General features: G+C 38.6%; 1 protein-coding gene across 15 annotated transcripts in view; it reads right to left on the bottom strand.

Moving 5' to 3' along the window:
- The window catches only part of L3MBTL4 (L3MBTL histone methyl-lysine binding protein 4), a 492,268-nt gene that overhangs the window by 150,938 nt on the left and 321,985 nt on the right, over window positions 1-19,345 (bottom strand). For all 15 annotated transcript variants that reach the window (XM_072828786.1, XM_072828800.1, XM_072828792.1 and 12 more), the window contains one exon: window positions 16,062-16,164. In XM_072828786.1, coding sequence (XP_072684887.1) covers window positions 16,062-16,164 — 103 coding nt within the window. The remainder of the gene's footprint in view (window positions 1-16,061; window positions 16,165-19,345) is intronic.

Raw genomic sequence — 19,345 nt, 5'->3', positions numbered from 1 at the left:
GACAGTTAAATATAGCATCATATATCAAATTCTTGGCACACAACAGAAACCTAATCTTTAAGTGTCAAGAATAAAAAAAAAAATTCTCAGTGGATTATTAACAATGAGACCACAATGTCATTGTTAGAAATTAAGTACTCTCGATATCCATATCCTGAACTAGCTGGAGAGCACTGATAACCTCACAGAAAGAATGCCTAAGACTCTGTATTAGTAACATGAGAAGGAAAATCTAGCCTTTACTTTTACTATAGAAGTTATCTTAGTGGTAGACAGTCACCAGCATAGGCACCCAAGAAAAACAACCACCAGGATGAACACAGACCCGAAGGCAACATGAAATGTCTACTCTCAATCTCTTTTCTGAGAGGCTATGAAGGCAGAGCCAGGAAAGGTTGGAATCCTTTAGGAGCATGGCGGTGGCTCCAGTCACAATATTAGTCTAATCTGTCAGCCTTCATCCTCCACTATCACTGCCCAAGTCCCAGCTCCAGATATTTGAAATTTCATGCAACCACACACACATTTGTTCTGCATCTTTGCTACTCTTTCTTCCTGGAACACACCTTCTTTGTCCCTTTGCTTCATTAAATCTTACTCATCCTTCAGTACTTAAGGAAGATACCATTTTTTCTGGGACACTTCTCTTGAAACTCTTCGATTAGCTCCAGGTACCCTCACAGGACCACCCACACAGAGCTACCCAAACATACTATTCTCATATCATTTAACTAGCATTATAGATATTATTCATCTCCTCTCCTAGACTGTGAGCTTCTAGAACAGGAACAGATCTATACACTGCAAAACGTTGGGCATATAAAGAGCATTCAATAAATTCTTGTTCAGAAAGGATGAAAACTGTATGATCAAGAGATATACATAAGCCATCCCACATGATATATTTTTATTAAAGGCATAAATAATTCTTTTTATTGAACATCTAAACACAAAATTTTAACTGTTTTTTAAGGCATACATTTCTACAGTGTTTTTTCTCTTTAGTACCTAGCTATTCTTTTCAAGAGAAACCCTTAAAACACATAAAAATTTCATCAGCCACTTACATGGCCTTATTTTTAAATAATGTTAAGTAACACCAGAAGTCACTGATTACATGAACACCAAGAACACTTTGTTCTTCTTGAACCCTGCCATCTGTTTTCATGTGTTATAGAAGAGCAGGACTTCAATCGCACACAAATGTTCACGTCAAGGTCCAGCTATATATTTAAATTTATCTAGTACTTCCTAAGGATCCTAGTGCAGACTGTTTTGTTACCAGAACAGCATCCTTCCCCGCAGAGAGCCTCCTTTCCAAGCCCGACCCACACCTCTACCAGAGTGGCCCGCAGCCAGCCCATTGCCGAGTTCCCACCACTTACTGACAACCCTAATTATACAGTCACAGATAACGAGGGAGAGCACTGGTTTCTCTTGCCACCAGTGTCTAGGCTTGATGTTTTAGAAGGACGGTAGCCAGAGAACACTGTGCTGAAATCCTTAGCACTTATCCCCGTGAACAAAGATTAGAACCTGTTGGAAGCGACTGTCAAAAGGAGCCATCCATGATCTGCTACAAGCGCAGGGGCGCCAGAGTGGCTGCCCACACGCAGCTGGCCCGGAAATGCCAGGCGCCGGCTCAGAGGTTTTCCTTGTGCATGGGCTCTAACACCAGTTTGCTGTTTACTGGAACATGGCTCTCAGTTCCTTTTTAAAAGACGGTGTTAGTGTTTCTGAATTACCAGCAAGGAATTCTTAGATAAACGTGTGGGATGCGAGAAAGAGGCAGGGTGTCAGGCTTGTGTGCATGTGGATTCCTGTTCAGGAAATACTCAGAGTAGTGGTATATCCTATTCTGTTCTGAGATTTTGTCATCTATTTTACAAGCTAGTTTAAATAGCACAGAAACCTGGCCAAATACCATTTGATGGAAGACTCATGCCCACTGTGTGCATGAAAGACTTAATTCCAGGATAAAACCATGGTTTTCCATGAAATAGAAATCTTATTAGAAGCATTTAAGTCTGCTTTCATTATCCTGATATCCTTCCCTGCAAGATCTCTTGTCTCATAGAAGGAAAAGTCATTTCTCTACCTCACTCAATGTTTGGCATAAAGGAAGCAAAAAGAGAACAGCAGTGGGTAATATACTCCAGAACATAGGGCTCTTAATTGCTTGTTTGGTAAAATTTCAACATTTTATTCTGTTCTATTTGTTTATTATTAACCCATGATAGAGACATGCAAAGCAGATTACAACCTAAGATGAGCACTATGGACTGTGAGGTTCCAGTGAAGGCATAGGTGGACACAGGTGCGTTTACAAGTCACTAGACAGACAGAGCAACACCAGGCCTTAGTACTGGCTACCTGCCTCCTGAGCTGGTTGACCGCCCCGGGGCCTGAATGAGGCCATGAACAGCCTGCACCCTGGATGTGTCTGCTCTCTCTGCCCTGCCATTAGAGGTCTCTGGAGAGGTAGGAAAGGCCGGGCGGCTTCCTTCCAGCTCAATGTCACTGACTGACACGTCAGACTGTCGAGGGTCCACATACAGAAACATGTGGGGATGTCTGCAGGGAGGGCCACTGCAACACTGCTGAGGTAACCTTTCCTTGCAAGCTTTTTTTTATTGACATAGACCTTACATTCAGAATGCATAGATTGTAAACTGTTTTTACCAACTGAACACACTTGTCATGTGCACCAGATCAAGAAACAGAATCTGGCCCCAGAAACTCCTTCCTCCTTTTTCCAGTCACACCCCCAAGGGTAACCAGAGCCCTGAATTTTTATATAGTCTGTTTTTGTATCTTATATAAATGGAATCATTTGGTATTTACTGTTTGTGTTTGGCTCAGAGATTTCAGTCAACGTTACATTTGTGAGCTGCATCCACACTACTGTGTATAGTTAGAGTCGGTGTGTGCTCACTGCTGTACAGCAGCCATTATGTGAATGTGCCATGATTTATCCCTCTGCTGTTGGTAGGCATCTGGTGAATTCAGGCTTGGGCTATTATAAATGGTGCTGTTACAGACATTCCTGTACAGGTCTTTTAGTGAACTTATGCACACATTTCTAGTGGGCATATAACCAAGCAGAGAATAGACATATTTTTTAAAACAAATTTTAGTATTCACTACATAATTGATGTTTACCACATTGTATAAATGGCCTCCAAGATCAAAGCGTAGTTTATTATATCTGAATTATCTGTCCTCCATTCATACTTAAACCTTCTGCAGCGCATTATTATAATTGAGGTCAATGGCACTGTGTCTATTTTAGTAATCAGCATGATCTTTTGGTATACATAGCACCACATTATTTACTTTGTATTATTGCTCTGACATTTCTAATGCAGTCCTAAACCATCCTCAATTGCACCCACTGTTATCACTGAAGGAATGAGAAAATTCACTAATCGCAGCTAGTTCTTATAAATAGGCAATGTACCTCTGCCATCTGGCTCCACATAAAGATGAGCAAATGAATATTAAATCTGACATATGTAGGCACTGAATTATAATAACAGAAATTAGAGTATGTATATCATCAAGATGAGAATAATTGAGACAAAGGGGTAATGAAAATCATACCTAGCTTAGTATTTTCACAACCAGAGCCTTTATTTCAGATTTCTGATTCATAAGGTTTTTATTGATAGTTCAGGTTTTACAAGAAATATTTGAATTGCTCCACATATCAAAGAGGAGGCAGACATTCAGGAAGCTCACATTCTTCTTTATTGTCTAGAGCAAATTATGAGCAACAACCAAAATTGTCTTTAAGAGTCCCCTTCCGGGGATCCCTGGGTGGTTCAGCAGTTTAGCACCGCCTTCGGCCCAGGGCGTGATCCTGGGGTCCCGGGATCGAGTCCCACATCGGGCTCTCTGCATGGAGCCGGCTTCTCTCTCTGCCTGTGTCTCTGTCTCTCTCTCTGTGTCTCTCATGAATAAATAAATAAAATCTTAAAAAAAAAAAAGAGTTCCCTTCCTTCTGTGTGTGTGCATATATGTGTGTTTGTGTGTGTATATTCTGGAGCTGGGAATCAAAAATGTACAGTTTGGAAGGGATCCTGAAGATCATTTTGTATTGCTTTTCCCTCATGAGGAAACTTTTCTTAACAGCTGATTATCCAGATGGAATAAGTTTGTGGGTAGTTTTGTCTTGTCAATTCCCTTTCTGACCTAAATCTTCCTTATCTATAAGTCAAAGACATAATTTCAACTAGCACTTCAGTTCTACACATGCATCCAGAAGTAGTTATAAGTGAACATCACCCACTTGCCAGCTGTGTGTGCCACAAGAAGACACAATTTTTCCAGGACTCACTTTCTTCATTCATAAAATAGAGACAATAAAATTTATATCATAGGGCTGCTCTGTGTATTAAGATGATGCATGTGAAAACATTCTGCGAGTGGTTACATGATATGCAAATACAACATGTTATTAATTGGTATTTTTATCTTGTATAAGAGGCTCTTTCCAAAGGAGAAACATCAACATTCAAATTTTGTATCAAACTTAGTCCACCCTATTGTTTGCACTGCAAGTAACTTCCAAAAATCAGATATACTATCAGCATTATCCTCATAGACAAAAGGCAGACAGGCCTTGGCTATATAACCTTTTAATAGTGGTACTTATCTAAAAATTAAGAAAAGAGTCTCCAAAAGAATGACATATTTTGGCTTTATCTATAAGAAAGAAATCACACAGAATGACAAACTAGTCTTAGGATGTTATTTCTTAGGGGAAGAAAAAAATCCATTTTAAATTAAATTATAGAGTTTCCTATGCATTTAGATTAGCAAGAACAAGCTGACAATTTGAGCAAATCAAGGAAGTCACAGCAAACTAAGTGTGTGGCATCATATTCTTTTCTGCTGTGCCTAGTAGATAATGGAAGGATCATTAATCTTGATTCTTGAAGTGTCTTTAGGAAAGGGACTATTTCAATCCAGTTATTTCTACTAGCAACAGTTTTGTAGTTATGGGTTTACATTTGGAATACAGATCCTGAATGCAAGATATTCACATTTTAACACATAGTGAAATTTACATATGAGTAAGTTCCTTGCAATCGTAGTAAGTTCTGTTCAGGCAGTATGCTTTAGTTCTTAAGAAGATTATGTTGATAAATATCACTTAGAGTAAACAGTATGGTAGGTGATCTAACTAAGAAGGAAATGACAAATCATGTCCAATCACCTTTTTTTTTCTGATTGGAAAACTGAGGCCCAGGGATGATGTGAGCTTACCCTTTGTCTAACCACTTGAAATTAAAAAAGTATTCTTAAATTACTTTTAATTAAGGGCTACATGCACTTGAAACTTTTTATTTTGAAAAAAACAGATGGAGAAATGAAACATTCCAGGTAGGTGATAAAGGAATGAGTTAGGGGCAGATGGGGCTAGGCAGGGAAAGATAAGGGAAAGTCAGGCTCCCAGGAATCTGTGGGCTCCCATAAACCTCAAGGACACCAAAAGGCCAAGAGTCAGGCTTCTACCCCCCCAAGAAACAGAGATAAGACAGTCAAAACAGACAAAAACAAACCTGGCTCCCTAGCTCCAAAATGTGAGGGTTGATGGTTACTAAGTAATCACAGAAACTCACCAGACCAAATAAATAAATCATTACGGTGTTATCAATAGTCCCTGCTCAAACTATGACTGCACAAGAATCTCAAGGCCGTGGGCTCCCTGGCTAGGTTCTCAATAAAAGACTGCCACCAAAAGCCTTCAGTGGCAACCCTGTCAGGACATCTCTCACTTCTGAGAGATTTCTCTGTATTTCTGCTTAATAAACTTCCATCGCTTTGCTCACTCTCCGTTGTCTGCGAGATTCATTCTTCGACTACGGGAGACAAAAACCTAGCTCTCCCGTATCATAGAGATGATTACGTGTCAAGATCAGCTAAGAATTTTGCATCTGAAATGTATGTCCTAATACTTGCTTAAAAGGAGCCACTGGAAGTAGTACATGGTGATGGAGATGAATGAGAAGGGCCAGGAAAGTTTGCAAGGAGGTGTAATAGAACACCCATATGCACCTAATATCAAACTAGCTTTATCTCAGGATGCAGTGGGAAAGAATGACAAACTGCAAGCAATGAGAAAAAAAAAGAGAGAGATGAAAGACAGATGCAGAGGATCCAATGTCATTTAAAAGAAATTTTAGAAGAATATAGAGAGCATATAAACAAAACCTTACAAAATATTTGGAGAAAGATGATTGGATATGAAAGAGGATTTTGACATAAAAACTGTGAAAGAACATATAGTAGTACAGGTAAACTAAAAAAAAAAAAAACCCAAAAAACAAAAAAATCATATCTAGACATATGCAGGGAAATTTTAAATTTCATATATATGTAAACACATAAAGATATTCTATAGGAAACCTTGACAAAAGGAGCGCAGACTACCTCTGCCACCATCAGTGGGACTGGCATTAGACTTTGCCAACATGACAGGAACCAGAAGGTGATAGGAAGCAACGCTGATGAGACTTTGAAGGAAAAGGTCTGGGCTTAAGACATCTATCTCCTCTCAGACAGATTTCATGATAAAGGTGCACAAAGATTTTAAATATAACATGCAGGTGCCACAGACAAATTAAAACAAACCTTGAAAAGAACTGTGCCAGAACAAGGAATAAAAGACATTAAATCAGTAAGTAAGTGAAGGGGATTAAGGAGTACACTTGCCGTGATGAGCACCAGGTGATGTATGGAAGTGTTGAATTACTATATTGTACACCTGCAACTAACATAGCACTGTATGTTAACTAACTAGAATCAAAATAGAATCTAAAAAATGCAAAAACTGCATCGTAAAGGGCTGAAGATACCACTGGGACCAGTAAAATATATAGAAATAAGGGTACAGGGTTGTTTTAAGTATGACTGTAAAATTGTTTGCTCATTTTTGTTCTTTCCAAGAATTGATTCTATAGCTTAAAAATTGAAAAGAAAGAAAAGAGTATGGTATTATAATCTCAAGTTCAATTAATACAAGTAGGTATGGTGGATTAGGGAAAAAAGAATAGCATTTAGTGTTTCAAGTTTTACAAAGGAAAGCCAGACTAACGTTTTTTTCAAGTTTTACAAAGGAAAGCCAGACTAACGTTCTATTACTTTGACAGTTGCATAAACATAGTTTAGGAATGCATTGGAAAATGTCAGACTAACCATTAGAAAAACTAAAGACCTTCCTTTTATTTATTAATTTAAAAAATTTTTAAGACCTTCCTTTTAGAACTTACTAACCAACAACAAAATGCTCTAGGAAAAGGAAGGGAAAAATGAAGGAAGGTGCCTTCCCTTGCCCGACAACCATCATTTAAGAAAAAAAAAAAAAGGGAAAAACTATGGCATAAAAGAATATGCACAATTTATATAACAATTATAACAATAACTGCAAATAGGTCAAATTCTGTTATCAACAGAGGGACTCTTATATGGGATTTTACTTTTAAGACAGTTATATGCTTTTCACAAAAAGCACACCCAAATAAAATGACGTGAAAGGCTAAAAATAATAGAATAGACAAATATTTTCTGAAAATTAAAAAAAAATCCTGCTTGGCACTATTAATATGACATAATGCAGAGAACAGGGAAAAAATAAGGATGAAGAGTCATTTCTAATTAATACAGAATCCATAATACACACAATGATCATAAAACTTTTGTACCAAATAATATCTAATTAATATACCTGAGAAATTTTTAACAAAAGGAGAAGTTGTATATGCTGTCTTGATTTTACTCATGGAAAACACACATATATGACAAAGTCTGAAAAATGAAACAGATTTAAGGCATATAAGTTTGTGGTTGGAATATGAGTGGTTTTTATTTATTCTTGAATACTTCTGTACATTACCCAAAGTTTTACTATTGACCATGGATTAATTCTTCAATAAAATGGTATCAATTCAAAGTAACATGGTAAAATTTCTAATTTTTAAGAGAATGGACTTTGTCTATATTTTACTTTGATTTTTTAAATTTTATTTTATTTTGGTTTTTAAGGTGATTTAAACTAACCAGATATCATCATTTTAGCATACCATTAATTTCCATAAACTGGTCTCACACAGAAATAAAGTAAAAGTCACATCTACTTTCATCATAAGGATACAATTTCTACAGCCTTGGCAATCCATGTAATTTGAAATTTTGTACTTAATAAAATCCTTAGAGTATGCCAAAGGATATAGTCTCTTTGGAAATCAGTGCCTCAACTGCTATAAAATTAAGCATTCAATTTATGCAACCTTCTTTAAAGAAAGGGAAAAAAAAAACAGAATTCTTACACAATTATTTCCCAATGAGTAAAATCAGACGTGTACATTAACCTTCAAGAATTCTAAGTAATGGAGAGAAGTGATTTAAAGACCTGAGGCTGATCTTTCATTACTTTATCAATTCTTTTACTAAATTGAGTAATTAATCATGTTATTTTGAGAATTAAAAGTGTTACCCAAAGTCAGATCCTCTTTTTCTTTTTACTTATTAAAGTAAAAATACATCTTCAAGTTTATTGTTAAATTTCTACCCAGTTCAATTTCACTATGTGGTTACATAAAGTCAAAGAAAATGACAACCCAAGCGACAAAGGAATTAGATAAACGTGAACACATGTCATAAAGGTACTCTCTTGGGATCCCTGGGTGGTGCAGCGGTTTGGCGCCTGCCTTTGGCCCAGGGCAAGATCCTGGAGACCCGGGATCGAGTCCCACGTAGGGCTCCCGGTGCATGGAGCCTGCTTCTCCCTTCTCCCTGTGTCTCTGTCTCTCTGTCTCTCTCTCTCTCTCTGTGTGTGTGACTATCATAAATTAAAAAAAAAAAAAAGGTACTCTCTTGGCATGATAAAGTTTTAACTGAAGGTGACAATAAATTAAGAAGTACTGTGCATATAAAATTAAAATCATGCCTTTGAAAATCCTTTTGAACACAGTATTCCAATCAGCCACTACAAATTCATAAATTTACAGAGCCAATAAAAAGACATTCTACACAATCTTTTATTTTCTATGGATATGGAGGAGAAAGTGCTATTATGATAAGGTAAAACAACAACAGAGAAATAAAATTATATAATATTAGCTTAACTATTATTTGGAGGGGGGTAAATCAAGTTTTAAAACTAAGAAAATATGACAGATTGGAAAATTAAATTTATCCTTTCTCTTTCATAATAAATCCCTCCTTTCATTTCTTTTTTTTTTTAAGATTTTTATTTATTTATTCACGAGAGACAGACAGAGAGAGAAAGAGAGAGAGAGAGGCAGAGACACAGGCAGAGGGTTCCATGCAGGGAGCCTGACATGGGACTCGATCCTGGGACTCCAGGATCATGCCCTGGGCCGAAGGCGGCGCTAAACCGCTGAGCCACCAGGGCTGTCCTCTTCTCTCATTTCTTAAAAAAAAAATCAAATAAATGAATGAGAGGGTATAAATGCATAAACACAAAACAAAAGAGAAAAAAATGACAACAGATAAGTCGATATATTTTTTAAGCTGGAAAATGGATAAGGCGACAGCCAAGAGTCTGCAGAGAGAGGATGGCATAAAAGCACCCAGGAAATGTTTGGGAGCATTATGTCTGCTGGAAGGAACTTACTCAGAAGAGGAAGTTCACTGCTGGTGGCGGGCTCCTTGGCCATGGCTGGGTCCCTGCCTGACCAGTTCATGAAACTCACCAAGCAGGCAGGCCCCAAACATGCATGCAGAGGTGCGTACCAGATTTCTGATGCCTCGTTCTCAAGAGTGAACATGGAGAAGGGACTGCTGAGATTACAGAAATGTCCTTCATATAACAGAAAGAAGCCAACCAACCTCACCAAAGCCAAGTCAAAACACAAGTATCTGGGTGGAGGGGAAAAAAAAAAAACAAAACGGTGCAGGGAGCAGGAAAACAACAGCCTCAAATACTGTCAGAGAGTTTAAAAAAAAAAAAAGACACACGATCCATCAAATAAGAACAGGATGCAATAAAAGTAAAAATAAAAAAAAAATCAGAGAATAAGGATGTGTTTTGAGAAACCGAAAAGATAAATCAGAGTATAATTAAGAACTTCAATCAAAGGAGTGTAAGTCAAGGTTGAGGAAGTAGTCCATAGAAAGGAACAAAAGACAGGGAAATTCAAGCTGGAGGAGGACATGGAAGGGCTGGTGCGGGCACGCAAGCAGAGCACACAGAAAGGAGGTATCACTCAAGAAATACCACAGGAACATTTCCCAGAAACAAAAGGCCTGAGTTTGCAGACTGAATCTATGAATGCAAACTCATTTCAGAACACCACTGATAAAGAGAAGGTCCTGAAATCCAGGGCCTGAAATTCTTGCAGAGGATGGGGTGGAGGAAGAGGAAGACCAAGCTTTTCCTGAAGTGAAATTTGAAAGGCAGCTGACTTCTGGTACACAGAGGGAAAATGGAGTGATATCTTCAATATTCTGAAGCTGGAATTCTATCCATAAGTCAATGACTATGGTTAAAGAGAAAGAAAAGATATTTTTGATATTAAAAACAAACAACCCAACTACTACCTCCCACAAATCCTACCCCAAAAACTAGCTAGGAGAAAATAAACCAGGGAAAGACTTGAAACCCAGGAAATAAAGCATGTGACAGAAAGGAAGGCAAGGGAATCCCAGGAAGGAGGCTCCCTACGGAGAAACCGGTTCACAGTGGAGGGAAGGCAAGGACAGGGAGCTGGGGAAGGTCACCAGGAGTGGGGAAATGATGACTAGGCAGGCCACTAAGGGGCCCAACTGTGGCTGAGAGAGACTTAGGAGGAGAGTTGGAGCCTGGGTGGCAGGGCTGGGAGGGATCAGAGGCTGGATGCAGGAGTTTGTGCGCAGAGGCCGTACTGCCACCCACCTGCGGAGTGTTTGCTCAAAATGCACCCAATGGGCAGGAGAGCAGCACAGCAAATTCTTGAAGAGGAAAATCTACTTCTAAGAATGCCAGGAGATCAAGAGCCAGAGAAGTTCAATAGGCCCCAATCGCATACCACATATACATACATCACACACATACACCTACACCACATATACACACACACACCCCCACACCCCCACAAAATCCCCCCAACACATACTACGCTACACCGACACCCACACCCTATCTGCACTCACACACACACACACATCACACATGTGTACACACCACATTCACACACACCCCACACATACATACATTCTATGAAACCCACATACCGCACTGGCAAAATAGTTCATAAATCATGAACAGAGGCTGAGTTGTGCCGTAAATTTCCATGAACAGCACTCAAAATGTATAGTGATGTCCTCACTTGTGAGCAGTAGATGTCCTTTTTTTCATTTGTGTGGGGTTTTTTTTGTTTGTTTTAATTTGTATTCTTTATGGTGCAACGCCAGCAATGTGTGTCCTGTATGCCACACAGGAACACTGGGGCAAGAGGTCTTTGCCTTGTGACAATACCTGGCTCTCTGTGTAAAGAATGTAATTATTAGCTCCTAAATAAATTACCTTTGTATGTTTTCTTTAAGATTTATATTTATTGAGACAGAGAGCAAGAGAGAGTGAGAGCAAGAGAGCAAGCGAGCGAGCACAAGTGGGGTGAAGGCTAGAGGGAGAGGGAGAAGCAGGCTCCCCTCTGAGCAGGGAGCCTGATGCAGTGCAGGGCTGTATCCCAGGACCCCAGGATCATGACCTGAGCCAAAGGCAGACGTTTAACCAACTCAGCCATCCAGGTGCCCCATCTTTGTATGTTTTATGACGCAGAAGTGGATCAAGTCTTTCTGAGTCTATGTTCTACTCATTTATTATTTTTAAAGATTTTATTTATTCACAAGAGACATAGAGTGAGAGAGAGAGGCCAAGATACAGGCAGAGGGAGAAGCAGGCTCCATGCAGGGAGCCTGACGTGGGATTTGATCCCGGGTGTCCAGGATCACAACCTGGGCGGAAAGTGGCGCTAAACCGCTGAGCCACCCGGGCTGCCCCATGTTCTACTCATTTAGAAAGAACAAATTCTTGTCTAATCCCAGACCCTGGCTTAAAGTAAGTTTACAACTTAGAGTCCCAATATTGTCATCTTTAAGTATTTCTATATTTCTGTGTTAACAAACACACCTACTCCATTTTATTCACTATGTAAATTCATTCAAATAACATGCAAATTGTGTGATAATTGTGTGCCAAAAGTCCTATTTTCATACAGATAAGAACTGATGCAATTTTTCTCAAATAATGGCTTATACAGATTTCACATGAACTCTAAGCAGCTTTGAATATTACTGTTAACTCCTTGACTATTTCAATGAAAACTAAAGTAAACCTGTCTGAAATCCATCTAAAAAGGACACCAAGAGTCCACCTGATTGCTTAAAGTGATGTATTATTTTCAACTGTCATCAGCTGTATCCTGATGCCACAGCACTCCTTGTCAGCTCTATAAGACACCGACAACTTATTTAAAGAGAATTGTTTACTTCCTTTCAAAACATCAAACCTTCAATATCAAAATCAGAAATTCTGACATCAAATGGTAAAAACAAGGCTCCCTCCTCGCAAGCACTTTGTTGCCTAGGAGGATTTTGTAGAAGAACAGCTAAAATCACTGTCCTCCTTAACGTGCGGCACTCTACTTCCAAGTGTTCCCTAAGGCTTGGGAAGCAGAGGTCAACTGAGCTGTTTTATGCAGACCTCAGTGAAGCTGGAGGGGTTTCTGGTTTTATTATTTTCTTCCTTTTTTTAGATGTAAAAATACTTGTCTAAAACTCTTCTAGAGACTGTAAAAAGCATTTTGTAGAAGGATGACTACTTGGTAAAGGTACCTATTTATGATAAGAGAAAAAATAATTTTAGAATATGCAAGTCTAACCTAACATGCTTCAGGAAACTCAAGCTAGGGATGATTATAACAATGATTATAACAATATATCCAGGGCTCTGGGAGAATGCAGCATTTTAAAATTTTCATCTCCTGCTTAACATCTCACTGACAAACAAGAAGGAAAATGTACAAAGACAACTTTGGGTGTGTTAGAGCAAATTCCCAGCAGGTGTAGTTAGGGTGTGTGTGTGTGTGTGTGTGTGTGTGTGTGTGTGTCTGTAATATTCTCAACAGATATCACCAAAGACACATACTGAAGAACGATATTTTTCATCCTAGAACTATGAAAAATTAAGACAATAACTGAAATGCATGAACACAAAGACCAGAGAATATGAATGATTTATCAAACCAGTTCTTGCCCAATTAGTTCCAAGAGAATTTAAGCAAATTCTTATTAAGTTATACTCATAGTTACATTAGTACATGGATTAACTTAGCAAATGATATTCAGAATGTGATTACCTGAAGAGAATTGAAAACAAGAGTTGGTGGTTTAAAAAGAAATCAATGTATGAACTAAAAATGGATAGTCAGTCAATGAGTAACTAACATCTGGAGGCTAACCTTGATAAAGACAAGACCTGTGATTGGAAATGGTTAAAGCAAGAGAGGAATATCTGTGGGTACTGGAGCTAACCTGATATTGTCCATGACCTCCACCCTCCATGACTGCTTTACAATCAACTGTAATCTGGCCATAAGCTTGTCCTCATTCTTTGAATACAAAATAGTATTAAATATAATAAAAGCTCTTTCCATAGGTAAGTCAGAATTTGTCTGACAGTTTTAATGCCTTTTAAGTTCTAAATGCAAGTTCAAAACCTATCCAGTTGTCTCATTTTTATCTTTTCCATTCTAGAGAGAAGCTCATCACAGGTAGTCATTGCTTATTATTTTTCTTTTCTGAGATAATGGAATCATTAAGCTTTTGAAGACTTTTACTTACAGAAGCCCTGCTCTAGCATAACAATGTCTAGTGTAGGAGAATAGCCAAGACCTAATCACGAAGATGATGTCCCGAGCACCCCTATGAATCATGAGGTCTGGAGAATGAATGCCTTGTGCTTTCTATCTAGCTCCCTAAAAATGTCTATCACATATGATACATTTTTTCTTAAGCTTCACAGAATGTCTTTCCTTAAACTCTACTTCCATATTCTTCTAGTTTCTTCACAAGTTCTGAGGCCAACCTTTAAAGGATACTTGGTGGATGGAGAAAATCATGTCAGATACTCTCAATTTAATTCACAATTAGATCCTACAAATAAGACAACGATTGGGTCTCTCTGTGCCATCCTGAATGAGAAAAGCTTCTGGGAAGCTGCTGGGACAAAGTGGAGCACATCCATTGTGACTCTGTTCACAATGTTTTCAGAATCCAGGCAGGGAGAGGCAAGTGAGCCACACAGAAACAGTGTGGGAGGCAAGTCAGCTGTGATGAAATGGAAGAAGATACCTTGACTGAGCTACCTGGCAATCTTACAGAGCTGTCTAGGGTGATACTTGTTATCTCAGCCCCAGTGCCTGAGGAGGGTAAACTCAACAAAACACTAAGGGATAGACCAGCCACAATATTATGGTCTTGCTAACTTGCAGGATAATGACCCGAGTTTTGAAAGAAGCACTAACTTTTCATCTGGAAATACTTGCTACTCAAAAATCTACTGTGAGAAGGAAGAACATGGTAAACACTCTCAGGGCTATTTTATAGAATTTTCTGTGCCATCCAGTATGGTAGCCACTGGGTACACCTGACTAAGTGTCACTGAGCAACTGAGGCCTTAATTTTGTTTAAATTTTAATTAATTTTAATGTAAACAGACACATATTACTAGTGACTAATTATATTGGGGTTCGCAGCTCTAGATTAAAAAAAAAAAAACATCATGTAAAGAACACACAAGAAAAGCCTGAGGAAGATTCTTCATAGCCATATATACCCCTGGGGATGTCTGAAAAGTGGTTCTATCTGCTCCAACAGGGTCCTCACCTAATACAGAGCTCCCTCCCAAATGGTGTGATTACCCCCTTAGCCTCCTTCTTTATGTCCTTTACTCTCTTTTCCTCCTTTCCCCCACACAACACCACAACATCTCCAGCGAGTTCAGCCCCACTCTCCTGGTCCGTGACTCCTACACATTTCCCCAAGTACCCAAGATGTTGGCACATCTTAATTCTCTTTAATGGATTCTATATCTATATCTATCTATATCTATATCTTTTTCTCTTAAGTTTTAATGTTATATTTACACATATAACATATTCATTTATGCTATTTGGGAGTGTTTACCATTATTTCTTATAGTAACATTTGCTTTAATTTAGAAATGTTTTCAGCACTGGTCTCCAGGATTGCAACCACCTGATAAAGCAAGGACTTCCATTTGGATCTCTTTTATTCAAACAAATACTTTCTTCCTTCACATATCACATAACTTATTCTTTTCTCTTTATACTTATTGTTTTATGTATTTAAACAATTTTTTTAGTTTACATATTCTATAACTAGATCACCAATATGAATAATTCATCTATACATTATTTTACCAATTGATGGGAACAGAAAAAGCAGTAGGGACTTAACAGACTTATTTATACATACTTTTTCTTACAAGCACTATCTTCTCTATACTATTACAAAATATTGAAAACATGGGTATATGCTGCAGTATAACTTCACACTTATTACTTTCTGTTCTATCACAGAATTATCTCATCTCCAAATGAATAAGACACAGAGAAAAAGAAATAAGGACAAGGGAAAACAAGAGGTGGGGAAAGGCAAGAGGTACTAGAATTTCTCTAGAAGAAAGCAGGACTCAACATTCACGTGGAGAAAATTCAGGCCTGGGGTGTGACACAGAGTGGTGAGCATGTCCAATGGAATGGGCACTTGTTAAGAAAAGCGTCAGACAGCAGAGGCTCTGGGGATTGATGTGGGTCTGGGCGAGGCCTCAGGGGTCCAAGAAGGCCCCAGGAAGGGCAGAGGTGGGCAGGCAGCAGGAAATGTCAAGGAGGGGCTTTAGGAACACTGAGAAGGGGGTATGATGCAAAGGCATTTGGCTCCAAGAGTCATTTATGATGCTGTCTATAGCTGCTACTCTGCAGACTTTTCCAATTCGTCCCTGAAATAATTTAAACAAGAAAAATTTTTACCTGTGATGTCCTGAATACCGTGGACCACGGATATGGCCTATTCCTCGGCACCCTGGAGTAGGACAAACAGCTTGACCTGGAAGGATTTTCACATCATTTGCTCCTTCAGGAAGTAAAAGAACATACCTTGAAAACACCCTCAGTAAAGAAGAACTAGAAATACTAAAATATGTAAATGATATTCATTGAGACTTTGCAAATTAAAAACCAACCATCACTGAAACACTTAGTGGATACTTGTGATGTTTTATAACACGACTTACTAGAAAATATCAGTGCTGTCATAGATAACACTAACGCAACTAATATCTGAGGCAGAGCAAAACATATAGGCATTGAAATTTTTAAAAAATATAGGAACATCCACTCATTCCTTTCAGAGAATAATACTGGCAAAGGCAAATATAACCATGAGCAAAGAATGTGAAAGGGTGAGGTGTGGTTTGTGGTTCTCCTTGAAACTCCCACTCAACCACAGCAAGCTCCCCCAAATGCTGGACAGAAATTCAGCTAGTAAATGAGGCCTGCCAAAGCCTACCCATGCTTACTCAAGTAGCTGTCAAAGCTATCTGAAAAAAAGAATGGCCCAATCCATACTACAATACACTATACTCAAACTACGTAAAGTACACTTATCCTCTATTAATAGTACTATTAATGCTGTATATATTTAATACTAATGCTAATGCTATACTACATATAACCATTCCAAGCCAGAGATGAATTCTGTCAAGCCCAAGAGGCAATCTATCTCTAAAGATTATCAGGAGTTAAACCCTCTTTCTCTGTTCTGTGATTCTCCTCAGTCTGCTCTCCCTCCAGAGTAAACTCTCTGGGTCTTGTCATCACCCGAAATGACACTGCTTCCAAAAGCACTAAGCATACAGGCCCTCTGACTACAAAATTGCATCCTTCCAGATTGCTCACTCAGGTAGCCCAGCAGCTGATGACGTTTCAACATCGTGGGAGTTCCCAGGCCATGAGTTCCCTTCTTTCCCATCCTCAGTCCCCTCTCATCGTAACTGCCTTCCCTTGTCTTCAAGTCTGCCAACCAGCAGTTACCCTCCGTTGCAAATATCTGAAGCTCCCTTGCCTTGCTGAACTTCTACGATGGGTGGCTGTGAAAAGAAAATAAAGAGCCAGCTGTGGGTCAGTGGCACTACTCTGCTGGTCTGTGTTTCTCAAGACTAAGTTCTCCAGGAAACTACACAAATGGTGTAGATTCATTGTTACCAAAACTACTGACTTCAGGGTCACCTGAATTTCCCACCCCCCCTCCAGCCTCTGCCCTCTGGCTCTCACAGCTTCTACTGCTTGCACTTCACTGGGAAAACAGGAGCTTGTCCTGGGGGTACAGCATCCTCTCCTTCCTTTCCATCAGTGTGGGGAGTGCTCTCTTCCCTCCAGAGCAGGTCTCTCACCCTTTCTATTTGGGTCTTATCTACAGAGTCTTTAGGCTCTCATATATTCTAACCACTCTTGGATTACTGAATCTTTCATACCAGTATTTAAACAAACTCCAGTTTCCCCATTATAAAAAGAAATAAACAAAGACAAAATGAAACAGAAAACAAAAGCTTAGAACTCTCCTTGAGATCCACATTCCCCTTTAGCAGCCATTTATTCTTTTCCCCTTCCCAGGCAAACTTCTCAAAGAAGTTATTGCTGTTTCTTCACATCTCACTTTGCAAATCATGTCAATCTTCTAAGGTCACTAATGACTTCTATGCACTAAGCCCAACTTGTACTGCTAGGTATGCATCACACTCGCTGTCTTGGTGCCACTAATCACCATCCCTTCTTGAGTTGTTATTGTCCACGAGCTTTGGTGACGTCACTCCCTGACAGTTTCCTTGCTATAAATGGGCATTCTCTTGTAATATCCTTTGCCATATTTCCCTCCTCTAGTTAATCTGAAAATGCCAGAGAACCTCAAGATATGTTCCTGGGCCATCCATTTCTACAGCTTCATTTACCACCAGTATGCTATAGATGCTCACGGGCTATATACAAGCTCACAGGTTACATATGACAAATTCTACGAGACATTACAACAAATATTTATACCTCAAATACATTTTCATCAAGTTTACTGAGCAACAAGAAAGTCTGTCTTAGATACTTATGCTCTCATAATTTTGCAAGACACCTTGAGGGATAAACAGAGAAATGAGCTGCCCCATCCAAAGGTAGCTTTTGGAAGCAGCCTTTAAAAAGAAACAACTTTTAAATAAATCCAAGGAATCTAGGTTAAAAAAAAACTGTAAACAAATCTCTAATTAAGAAGTATGTTTGTGTTGGTCGGCAAATAAAAAGATCTATAAGAAAAAGCACACAAACATAAATATAAATAGACTTTTCTCCAAGCTGTACCTCATAATAAACTACCAAGGCCACCTCACAAAGGCTTGAAATATTAAATCTATAAACAAACCAACAAGTAAATGCTCTCCATCGGTCAACCCTGGTGTCATTCTGTGTGAACAACATTCCAGGAAATTGTCAGTGAAGGCACCTTAATATATTTTTTTAGGACTATTTCAATGCACTTGATTAAATTAAGGATTAAAGTGATCTTTTAAATATTTATCAATGCATATTTATTTCCAGAGCCCTGACAGGGGTCATATTTCTCTCCTTGTCAGATACATGAGGAGGGGTAGGATCTCACTATTGTGAGAATTATTATATTAAGAACCACAGCAAGGGTCATAACAAAGAAGTAGAGAAGAACATACAATAAAAAAAGCATAGAATCTAACAATTTTCCTGGTACATTTTGTATGATGAAGTTTAATGGGCTGACCCAATGGTGAATTAGTCTGTTGGGGAAAAGAAACCTGTAAATTCTACACTCCATATTATTGCCTCTAGGATAAGGGAAACTATGATAAAATTAGTTTTTTTCCCCCAGAAAACAACTGCATTTTCACCAAGAATATCTGCCCTTTAACTTGGATGTTTAGAGAATGAGGTCTCAAGAAAAAACATGTTCTCAATTTGAAATCCTTCTTTTTAGAGAGACCATCCTGAACATTTTACCTTTTCTGCCTTCTTTTTGCCCCTTTAATTGAAATTAATTTCCTAGTTGATCTGCTAATCTCCTGTCTCTCTTTCCTAGAGTGAGGACACTGACCTTATCTAATGTGTCTACCATTGGAGCCCCAGAACCCACTACAGCAGCAACTGGCATATAATAAATACTGAATTAGTATGTTCTGTAAACAAATCAAGAATCATAAAAACAACAATTAACACTTAAAAGCATTATTTGGTATATTCTG

Source organism: Canis lupus, chromosome 6 (genome assembly GCF_048164855.1).
Source record: "Canis lupus baileyi chromosome 6, mCanLup2.hap1, whole genome shotgun sequence".
Taxonomy (NCBI): Eukaryota; Metazoa; Chordata; class Mammalia; order Carnivora; family Canidae; genus Canis; species Canis lupus.
Note: the sequence above shows the minus strand (reverse complement) of the source record. Positions and strands in the feature narration are given on the sequence as shown.